This window comes from Lepisma saccharinum, chromosome 18 (genome assembly GCF_977018435.1).
Source record: "Lepisma saccharinum chromosome 18, izLepSacc3.1, whole genome shotgun sequence".
NCBI classification, from domain to species: Eukaryota; Metazoa; Arthropoda; class Insecta; order Zygentoma; family Lepismatidae; genus Lepisma; species Lepisma saccharinum.
This window is the reverse complement of record NC_139246.1, coordinates 38,839,435-38,851,859: the sequence shown is the minus strand read 5'-3', so window position 1 is coordinate 38,851,859 and position 12,425 is coordinate 38,839,435. Positions and strand designations below refer to the sequence as shown.

Sequence of the window (12,425 nt, the reverse complement as noted above, 5' to 3'; positions counted from 1 at the left end):
TTCAGACAGAAAGGCAATGTCATTTAAAAATTTTAACTTATACTTCTTTCATAATTGGGAAAAGAGAGTTTGGTTTGAGTTGGTGTTGTAAGTCCACTTTATGCACAGTAAGGCTAATCGGGACTGGACCTACAGTTTAAAGTGGGTTCCGAACCACTTGTGCCTCCACCGGGTATCGATCCCGGGACCCCTTGATTACAAGGCAATGACGCTACCACTGCGCCATGGGGGAGGCCCAAGGGAAAAGAGAGACGCGGTAGTATATAAATATGGAGAAACTAGTACTCACTTGAGTCAAGTTCCAATGAGAATGGTGGCAGTGGCCACTGAAATTAATCGAAAAAAAAAAAACAGCTTCGCGGATAAAAGTGAGTACTAGTTTCGCTGTATTTATATTTCTTGCACATTAATACAGGGGGTGCCAGAAAAATGTATGCACACTTTAAAAGCTGATAACTCACGTAATTTTCTGACTTTTTCAGAAATAATGAGTGAAGGCAGACTAAGCTTTGAACATAGGAAATGTATCCTAAAGTGTTGCTGGAAGTTTGAAACGAAGTTTGGGATAGAATTTCAAGCAGATCCAACTACGTGACTTACCATCAGTCGAATTGAAGCAAATAGAACTGTTCAGAATGTCAACATGAAAAGTTGATGGAAACGTATCGCCAGAGTTCAAGAAAATCTGTGTGGCAAATGGGTTGTGAAATAGAAATTTCAAATTCAAGCGTCCATTTAATTTTGAAGCACTGGTAATGGAAGAGTTACAATCCAAGAAGAGCGCAGATGGTGTGGAACAGAGAGTGGAGTTTTGTGAGTGATATTTGGAAAGATATGCCAAACAGATGGATTGGACAAACAATTTTAGAAGAATACCCTCTGCCTTCACTAGACTTCACGCCACTAGACTCTTAGTACAGGGATACATAAAATTCAAAGTTTACAGTACAAAATCAGCAAAAGTTGACGAATTGAAGGCAGCGATTAAACAAGAATATGTAAATATTCTGAACGAAATTTTTCTTGATGCGGGAAATTCCATTTCTTTGCATTTCCAGGAGGGCCTGCACCAGAAAAGTCATGAGTTTGAAAACAGACATTGACGAGGAATTTTTTTTTCATGTTTGTACATTATTTTGAATTTTCAAAATGAACTGTGTCTTAATAAACACTGGCGTTATCAATAAGCATACAAAGTGTGTATACATTTTTTTGGCACCCCTGTATTGATAAAAGTTTTGAAATTTCCATTTAAAGAAACCTTTAGGTGACAATGGATATCTTTGCTTCATATTTGTCGAATGTTATCCATAAGATATTGATGAGTGTAAATTTTACTTTCGAGGGACACTTTCCTATATAGCTGAGTATATTTCATTTACAGCTTCCAACAAATTTATGCATTTTACCTATTTCAAGTTTAATAATTGTATGTACACTTACATTTATTACACTAATATATACACATAGCACGACACTTAGTACATCAGATCACATATGAACAAACACAACATACAAGTTCTACATAGCAGTTCATATAATGCCCATTCAAGTACATAATAATCACTAAAGAGAGCATAACACTTTTCTAGACACTCACAAAGACACACGCACACACACACATATTTGTACACATTGCCATGTTTGTTGCCATTTGATTGGTAGAGAATCTTTGCAGGTATTTGCTTTCACACACAAAGCAACAAGCACAATAAATTTAAGATGTTTTTGTGTTTATGGTTGTCGCAGTGTTTAAGTTCGTCATTGATATGGAATTGGGGGACAACGATGTGCTCTGTGTAGGACTGCTTCCCCTTGTTTGATTGTTCAAGAACTTGAATTTTAGCCATGGAAATCTGTTCTGCAGCAAACACAGCACTTTCTTCTTGCACACGAAGATGATGAAAATGAAGACCGCAAGCAGAAGATTGACGATGTCCGTGGCATACCAGTAGTAGTCATGTCCTCCAACGGCCCATGATATGATCTCTGTTATCCAGCTTAGACCCATCAGGACAAACAGCTTCACATAGAGAACCAATCTGAAAAAAAAAAAAAGTAATATTAAATCCAGTGACGACTCGTGGCTTTTTTGAAGTGTAGGAAAAAGTTATGGTAAACTGAGGAAGGTTTGAAAAATGCATTCAATTACAGTCGCACAAATCGCTCGTACTATCCATTGCATTTAGAATGTTACCTGCAGGCCCACGCACAAGGTGAAGGGGCCCTTGACCCCTTGAACTATGAATTTTTTTTAATGTGAACCTATAAAAACCAACGAAAATACATGACGATATTTCAGATTTTGCAAGAATTTCGATTTTGTCTCCTCTCCCTGTCTTGTGGATTGAGGATAATAAAAAGTGTTGCTTAAAATCTGAAATTATGCTAAATGCTTCTAAATTGTCCTAGGATTTATAATTAATTAAACACCATTAAGCCTTGTTTCTATGACATGTTTTGTACCTTGTTACATTTGTACTTGGTGCAGAGTCTGAAGAAGACCTTGCTAGAAGGTTGAAACGTTACATTTAGTTTATGTTTTATAATAAAATAAATTTCTGCCTTGGACAACAAAATTGTGTAGAATGGCTCAACAAACAAGATGGATTCAGCATAGAACTTGAAACGGTTTGAGAAAATGGTTTGTTTACCTCCAACCTTCTATCGATTTACTGCCGTAAAATCTCCTCAATAACATAATCGACAGGATAAAGAAAAGATAGAGGATGAATCGTCGCATGGTTGTAAAAAAAAAAAAAGCATGTCGCTGTGTATGCATACTCCCTTTTATTTGAAACAATTCCGCTGGTGAAGTATAAATAAGATTTGGACATAATTTTATTTCAATTTCCTGAAAACCTATTCCTTTGTAATTGATTTCCCTCTCCCAGGGACTCTCGTTTGCAGATTATACTAGATTTAACCATTATGCCGAAAGCAGGATGATAGGGGCCAATAAAGATCAAACTGTGCTACGTTTAGAACCATTTTGATGGGGTTGGCACCACTGATGTAGGAACCCCTCGATGCTTCCTCGCTGGATCTTTAAAAATCGCAACCTTCCCCCTTGCCCCTTTTCCAATCCTCACCCATCTGTCTGTAGGATGACCGCTGATGTTCCTCATGAGCGGCAGACAAGCCTGTGTGTACATCGTCTTTGGGCATGGCTGGAAGGAACCGAGCGGCACCAGTCAACTCTTGACAGTAGCTAACCTAATCAATTGTATGTACATTGCGCTCATAATTTTATAACATGCATTATTATTAAACTCCTAAAAAGTAGAGAACTGGTAGCAAGTCTAAATGAACTGTGCCAGATAGCACATAAGCTTAGGGCAAGCTTGCGATAGCTTCCTTTTAGCTTGTTCAAGCAAGCTTGACATGGCAAGCTCGATGTAATATAACAATAGAGATACTTATTAAACATAAACAATAGTGACAAAATGAAATAAAACTGAAATACAGTGGAATTAATTCCAGTGTGAATAAAGCACCAAAGCTTTTATTTCATGCGGTGTACACTAGATGTCAGTGCAACTCAAATGTAAAATAAACATAAGTTTTAGTAACATAAATAAGGATAATTTTGATTGTAATTATTGAAAAAATGTGTTTTATTATCCTTCGAAAGATGTGTGATTATTGAAGTTGCAACGAAGATCAGAAAAAAAAATGTGGTGAATAAAAGTGAAACTCCCATGATAAATATTTTTATCCCAGACTACATAATCAGGAGCTAAGTACTGCAAAGAAAAAAAATATTACCAGTGTATAGTTAGAAATTGATTAGTTCGTCAAACTCGTCAGCCTAACTATTGCCTATTTTGGGGGAGCACAAAAAGTTTTTTTATAAGCTGCAAAGAGAAGCTGTGACGTTACAAACAGGTGTTTGTTGTTAATTAGCCCCAATTGTTTCTAGTTTTGCTGTTATGCATATATGTGTATACATACAATGTACATTACAGCCATGTTTATATAGAGATATATATAAATTTAGCTTAAAGATACACATTATGGTTTACTTCCTGCATTGTATTCTGTAAGCTTACAGCTAGTTATGAAAAGCTTGATTAAAGCATGCCTTGGCAAGCTTGCTGCAACTTCCACTTCTGGTAACTAGATTGCTTAATGCAAGCTTGCATCCAGCTAATAGCTTGCCATGGCAAGCTTGCTGCTAGCTACTTAGCTTGCCATGGTATGCTTGCAGCAAGCTGTCTGTGCTATCTGGCACTTCCAAGGAGGAATCACCCCTGATTAAATCGCCATAAAATTTCTTAAACTTTCCAAAAATTACATGAGATGCAATTATTTTAACATATCACTAGGCATTTATTGGTTGGATGTGAAATTAGCACCTTACAGATTTTAACAGTACACACCTGGCATGGTAGCCCACACCCTCATGTCACATGAATATCCCATCATCAATCCCCAACCAACCAAAATTTCCTAAGTTTCACAAAATTTCAATTCATTCCGATTTTCATATAACAACCGTACGGTGACACCGGATATGCCGTTTGGAGTTTCACAGTACTTTAACTCGCAATGGGAAGAATAATATATATGCATGTACAACCAAAGAAATTGTTTAATCTAATTCAATTAAATTGGAAGTTTGGTCACTTGACTTTTGAAACACCCTGTGCATAATTTTAGTACACAAGGATATCCACAAATATTTTCTTGGAACCAAATTTAACATAAAAAATCCCCCCTTCTGTTCTGTGCTCCTTTTTGTACGTTACAGTAATTCTGAATAACTTATGTACATGTTCATTAATTTTATCCCATACGAAGAAACATAATTGTTCATGACTCAATTTTTATTGGACAAGTGACTGGGTTCTACCCCACAAAACATTTACTGGTCCATTGCAATTCAGTATGCACATAATGGTCACCCCGCTGAAAAGGAATATCTTAATTAGCATACATATATGTTGCTATTGACACTAAATAGTTTATGAGCAAACAGCTAAAATTATAACACATGGATGTTAATTAAGCTTTCATTTATTACAATTTGTTGTGTAATCCTGAACTTGAACTGTAGTGTGCAAAAAAAAAATAAGAGAAAAAAATAACAATTGTTTAGTAGGTAACAATAGTATTTTCCAATATCCAATGTTATATCATTCAGTCTGAACTATTTCGACGTTAGGCCACATTCACCTATGAAATATTTTAATAACTTTCAAAATTATACTTTTACATAAAATTTATATACGGATTATGTTGTTGTTCCCAACATCCATAACATTGTGAAAAATTACATAAATTCTATGAAACAACAATAATAAAGAGTTGTTTTTCAAAATGATCAAACAACTAAATCGTTTTTACCAAACGTTTTCTCTTGGTAAAGAAGGTATTATCAATGAGTCTTTACCACTGACCTGTAGTATACGACCGATACCATGCAAAGTTTATATTACATAAAGTGGGTACAAATAACCCTTTTTACTTCATAGAACTGACGTGAAACTAATCCTGGAACACATTCCTTAATTAGTATGTACGTACTATACGTTTATCGAATGTGAATAGTTCGTTTTATGTGTGCACACAACTTTTTTCTGTCATGGCGTTGATGGCCATTTTGTAATTACCGCATGGATCATAGCGAGTAAAAGTACCGTGTCACTCTAGTTTCAACACACACAAGATAGCTATCTCATCAAAGAACTTCGTGTACCCGTAGGCACTGCATTTTGCGAGAATTTTTTTCTTATCAAAGTCACTTAAGGAAATTTTGCATCCTTACCTTGTGTTTTGGGGATGAAAAATTAGGCATGAAGGAGGAAGGAGAAAAAATTGTTTTTTTCTGGGAAGGATCAGGACATTTTCCCCCAAAAAACACTATTTCAATTTGAAGTTATCATGTTCCTCCAACAATCTATACCAAACTTACTTGTAATTATCTAACTAACTAACTAACTAACACTCTAGCCTTCTTAAACCTGAAGGTTCATGGCTGCAGCAATACAGGCCTTCCATCTGTCCCTATCTTGAGCAAGATCTATATACTCTTTTCCATCCCTACCGATTTCCCTTAGGTCCCTCTCACCATTGTCCCTCCATCTTCGTCTTGGCCTTCCTACAGGTCTCTTACCATCAGGTTTCCCAACAAGAATCCTGTAAACTCCTCTTTCCTCTCCCATTCGTGCCACATGGCCTGCCCACCTAAGTCTTCTTGATTTAATTATTCTAATAATATCTGGACATGAATACAAATTATGTAGTTCTAAATTATGTAACCTTCTCCACTCACCTGTCTCCTCATCCCTTTTAGGTCCAAAGATTTTCCGAAGTATCTTATTTTCAAATACTCTCAATTTATGTTCCTCTTTCAATGTAAGGGACCAAGTTTCACACCCATATAATACTACAGGTAAAATTACTGTTTTGTATATTTTAACTTTTAGTTTCTTAGATATTAAACGAGAAGACAAAAGTTTATGAAGAGAGAAGTAACATGCATTTCCTGAATTAAGCCTACTTTTTGTTTCCTCTTTAATATAATTTTCATTTGTTAATATTACTCCTAAGTATTTGAATTTGGAAACTGGTTCAAATGAGTTGTTATCAGTAATTAGATTTTGATTATTACCTAACACTTGGTTTTAGCCTGTAACCATATATTTAGTTTTCTCTTTGTTAACTTCCAAACCTATCTCTTTAGCAGTTTTGAAAAATATTTTAGCATTTTTCTTAATTGTATTTATATCATTCCCTAATAAGTCTACATCATCTGCATATGCTAACAACTGAGTCACACCATTTAATTTCAGTCCTTCTTTAGTTTCTATTACCTTCCTAACAGCATATGCTAAGGCAAACTTAAAAAACAATGGAGATAATGCATCTCCTTGTTTTAACCCATCATGAATTGTAAATTTGTCAGACACATTAATACCCACACGAATTTTACTTTCTGTTTCACTGGTGCATACTTTTATCATACTTACAAGCTTCTTAGGTATTCTAAACTCGACTAATATATTATATAATTTTTCTCTTTTGACCGAATCATATGCATTTTGAAATCAATGAATAGCTGATGGACATTTTGATTATATTCCCACTTTTTTTCAAGTGTCTCTCTGATGGGAAAAATTTGATCTGTAGTTGATCTGTTACAAATAAATCCACATTGATAATCACCTATAATTTCATTAGCATATGCGGTTAGTCTTGTTAATAGAATGTTAGATAATATTTTATGTTGTTGAGATTAGAGCAATTCCACGGTAATTATTGCAGTTCATTTTATCACCTTTTTTAAACACAGGAACAGTTATGGATTCTTTCCACTGTTGAGGTATTTTTTTCTTTATTCCATATTAAACAAATTAATTTATGAATTTGACATATTAAGGAATTTCCACCATATTTCATTAACTCAGCTGGTATTAAATCAGTGCCAGGTGCTTTGTTATTCTTTAGCCTTTTAATAGCATATTTAACTTCAGTCAAGTTAGGTTCTGGAACTAAAGGTTCTGCAGTGTGCACTTCATTTACTTCTGATTTATCATCTACATGGACATTTAAAAGGTCATTAAAGTAGTTCTTCCATCGATTTAGAATATCGCTTGGGTCAGCTAGAAAATCACCATCTTTATCTTTTATCAAGTTTACTTTAGGTTGCCACCCCTTTCTAAATTCATTTACACCTTTATACATATCTCTGATAATTTTTTTTATTTTTGCTGTTTGTTTCAATTTCGTTAATTTTGCTTTTCAAGTAATCTCTTTTTTACTTTGAAATGTGCGGCTAACTTCACGCTTTTTTCTATTATAATTGCTTAGATTTGTATCATCAGAGTTATATAACCATCTAAGTCTAGCCTGATTTCTTACTTTTTCTTGGTTTATGGTATCCTATACTTTCTTTAGCTGCTGATTCAATTGCATTATGTATGTGCTCCCAATTCTTATTTATTTACTTGTAATTATCAGTCTCTTATATTAATTAACACAAATTATTATGACTGGAATGATATGTGTGAAATATACAATTTTAGGGTGAAGTGGACAATGTCCTGCCTCCTTCTGGACCCTCTTGATCTTGCATATGAATTCGGGGTTACATGCATATACTTTGTGGTTGTTCAAATCAGTATTCTGATTTGGCTAAAGAGGTACGGAAGTAACTTTTAAAAAAAAACATTAGTAAAGTGTTATAACTTTTCCCTATTAGTCATTACTAGGGGGCGGATTTATATGAACTATAAGAGACCAAATTATTTTATATACGTGCTTTAATATATGCTTTAAAAACTGACAAAGTGACTTAAAATATGCACTATAAATTGTTAAAAAATGTCCTAAAATTTTTGTGTATTACAATCCACAGTACATGTGCTTTATGACTGCACCAATACACACCCTCTTTCTGGGGCATGTCACTGACCACTGAATTTGAAGATTCGAAGTAATGCCCGCCTATAGACCCATATGTTCCAGCATAGTTGGCTTATAATGATCAATGTGAATAGTGAAAAATATTGTATATATGTCATTTGTATTTTTTATGAATAAAAAGACTGTTTACAAAGCAGGAAATGATGACTAGTTGCTGGGGCGTATTTTAGGCTTTTGCTATAACAGGATCATTATGCTAAACAAGAGTAAAAATGCTCTCCATTACATGCAAAATTTGTAAAAGAAATTAATAAAGTTGCATAGATATCCACAGCAACTGGTCTTACACAGTCAAAATACTATTATTGTTGAAGACAACTGTTTCACAGAGTTTACAAATCCATGAAACCCTGGCCCAAAGGACCAATTTCCAACTACAGTATTCTTATATATATGGAATACATAGACAAAAAGTTGTAATAATCAAATATTTCAGACCAAAAAGACACCTATTTTTTTCAACTTTGTTTTTGGATGCTATTGTTGATAAATAGTTGTATTCTGATTTCCAAAAAAATGCGAGAAATTCGAAGAATGAACTGGTACTTTCCTGCTACAGAAAGGACTTTGAACTTTCAAAATGGTGTGCTTAGTCCTTAGGGCATGGAAGGAGGGACCCATAAGTTGATGTGTGTGAAAATAATACTGTATGTAAATTTCCATGTGATCCACAAGAAATTATTCTAGATATCTAAGATATTAAATTTAATACTTATATGGTCAGAGTAGACTTGACAGTAGTAGCCACATCTTCATATCTCTTTCATTGTTGGATCAATTTTTTCTTCAATCCTTTGTTATTACAAGGTTTTAACTGTCGAACATCCACAGCAAGCATGGAGTGGATGTTAAGAGATGCACGTGGCTCGAGAGAAATTCTATTGATTATTTCCATGGGAATGGGGGTTATTTCAGTCATCTTATCTAAAAGTGAGCTGACATCTGAATTATGGAATCAAGTCCAAACTTCAGGTGTCACATTACATGCTTTTATTTTTAATTCATTCTTACACTGGATGGAGTGGTCGGGAGGGAATGTTCCAGTATATTCTTTGGAATCATAAGCATATGTACAGGGTGGTGCAAAAGTCAGTTTAGTTTACCCATACATAAATTCAAGATTATACACAAAATTCAAGTATACATACAAAATACAAGTAGATACACAAAATTCCAGTATCAGTGGTTTTGTTCAAAGTGTCCTCCATTGTGTGCAACGATCAACAACAGAATTAATTGCAAATACGATGCAGTAAACTTGAATCATTGTTAATGACATGAAACGCATAGATAATTGAGTCTTTCAGTGTATCCAAATCTGCCGGTGATGATGAGTATACCATACCATATCTTTAACAATTCCCCACAAAGCAAAATCGCATGGCGTCAAATCACAAGAATGCTCAGGTCAATCAATGGTACTACCACGGCATCCTATCCACTCTTTAAATGTGTCATCTAACGACAAACAACCACACTACAACAAGGCAGAGACTCAACTGTTGACAACAGAAAAATGAGTGCACTGTTACAAGTGTCACACGACAATGTTACCATATACCTAAAAAATATTACTTAGCACAAGAAGCACATACACTATTGTAATACTATTATCAGTGTGCTTTTTGGGTAAACTGACTTTTGCGCCACCTGGTATATATAGCATCCCCCCCCCCTCAAGTGATGAACAGTTTCAACCAGAAGCATGCATCCTTTATCCCCTTCTCAGGCACAGGCACTCACACAGATTTATGAAGACAATGTATCAACAGCTAACCAACAAATAATGCCACTAAGCTGTCACTGGCTCCTGGAACTATGACTCATATCTTTTTGATGTTGGTGATCAGTGGGAAGGTGGTTTTCTTTACCCTTGCAACAACAGTAGTTTCCTGTTACTGGATGTCCTTGGGTAATATAGGTTACTCTTGACACAAAGGACAATAAAACAGAAGAGGCACACTTGAAATAACTGATTACACTAAATTCGTTCCAATATATGTAAAAATATATATATATATAAAAAATGCACCAACACCTCAAATGTGCATTTACTCGTATATGCACTATAAAACTTTGTCAAAGTGTTTCCAATCAAGTGAAATGATTGAATCCGTTCTTCCTCAAGGGAAGAAATATGCAAAAATCCGCCTTCTAATCATCTTTCATATGTACAGCAATCTTCTTACATTTTTTTAAAAAAAACTAGATCATGCCATCAGCACCCATTTCAAAACATTATGTTTTTTGCGCTAAGGATGAATTCTGATTTGAACAACAAAAAACTACCCCATAAAGGTGAATTCAGTCCGATGTGGGAATTCATCAAATAACAGTGAGGACAATATTATCTCTACTGATTTTAAGAATATATTTTACAGCTTTACAGTGTACAAAATAATTTTCATAGAGTAATTCTGTGTAGAGGAGTATGTGAAATCTGATGTTAACACTGTTTTCTGATGCACAAAATTAATACAATATTGATTATAACAGGGCTGATATTTGAAAGGGATGGATGAGGGGGAATTCGCTCTCCCCTTAGCTATCATATTCCCTTCTTTTGGTTGCTAATTTTTTGTACTTGTGTAGGGGGTATATGTATATGTGTGAGTATGTGTATCAAATTTCTGCATAGCCAAATTGTAACTGTTGTAACCTTTGGTGCAAGATTAGTCAGTTGGTGTACCATGTACAATGATGTTGAACAGGTCAATACATTACATTATGTAATGGATGACAGTAAATTACAATTAAAGGCTGAATCAGATGGAACTGGATTTCCAGTAGCAATGCCCTAGTTGGCGCTAGACTGGCTAGTTGGGTGGAAATGATGGCTGTGAGGCTGGCTGCTAGACTGGTTTTGATGAATAGAGCGTGTTCTAATTGCAACTGGCTTTCGCTGCTGGATTCTGTGGAACAACCTATCAGAGTGAAAGTTTGGTAATATGAAGATAATCTGTGACTTTGGTAAGCAAAAGTTTTTTGTCTGTGGTTTCTGAGTGTTGGTTGCTATTATTCGCTGCTCAATGAAAGAGAAAGTAGCAGAGATGATGTGCATTAGTGTTCATTAATATCATAGGAATTTATCCAAACCAATGAGATTTGTGCATGATAAATGTGGTTAGCCATGTGTGCACTACATTTATAATATCAAATATTTTGACCACCTGACCCTGGCTTTCAAGGACCTAGGCTGGTTCGACCTTTCCACTCACCGCCTCTTCCACGTTCTTACAGTGCTCTACAAAATAGTAAACTCGCGAGAGCAGTCCTACCTACTTTCTCGATTTCAACCCCTAAGTTCAGCACACACCTTTGCCACCCGTTTCAGAGACAGCTCTCTGCTGGCCATTCCCTCCCACAAGACAACGTTTTATGGAAATTCCTTAACGGTCACTGCTACCAGAGCGTGGAATGACCTCCCAAACGACTAAGAAACTCGTCTTCTCTCGGCCAATTCAAATCAAAATTAACAAATCATCTTCTGGAGTCAACTTACCAGTACTGAAAACAGGGAAATAAAATTAAACCTTTGTGTAAACTGGTAGGACCAACACCCACCGACTTTTTCTGTAATTTGACTATGTTTGTTGCGTGTGTGTTTATGTTTACATGTATTTTTTTTACTTAGTGTGTATGTATTTTTGTTTTTATTTTTTATGTTTTTTGCATCTTTCTCTTTTATTGTTTCTTGTGTTTTTCTTTTTTTGGTATCTTAATGTTCTTAGTTTTTATATATTTCATTTCTTGGTATCTTAATGTTTTTAGTTTTTATATATTTAACATACAGTTAGCTATAAAAATCAATTTATAAAATGTAAAGTAGAGATGGTTAAGTAGAGTAAAAGGCTTGTGCCTTAACTTCGCCTTCCAAAACAATAAATAAATAAATAAATAAATAAATAAATAAAATCCTTATTATTACCAGTGCATTATATGTTTGACATATTTAGTTGAAGAATATATTTTTTTTTCTGAACGAATACTGTAAC

The 12,425-nt window shown here is 34.8% G+C and overlaps 1 protein-coding gene across 2 annotated transcripts in view; it reads right to left on the bottom strand.

Annotated features, from left to right (window-relative positions):
• Positions 1 to 226: 226 nt before the first annotated feature.
• Positions 227 to 12,425, bottom strand: part of LOC146002529 (G-protein coupled receptor Mth2-like) — a 119,598-nt gene continuing 107,399 nt past the window's right edge. For both annotated transcript variants that reach the window (XM_083140443.1, XM_083140442.1), the window contains exon 5: positions 227 to 2,042. In XM_083140443.1, coding sequence (XP_082996569.1) covers positions 1,718 to 2,042 — 325 coding nt within the window. In that variant the 3' untranslated portion in view covers positions 227 to 1,717. The remainder of the gene's footprint in view (positions 2,043 to 12,425) is intronic.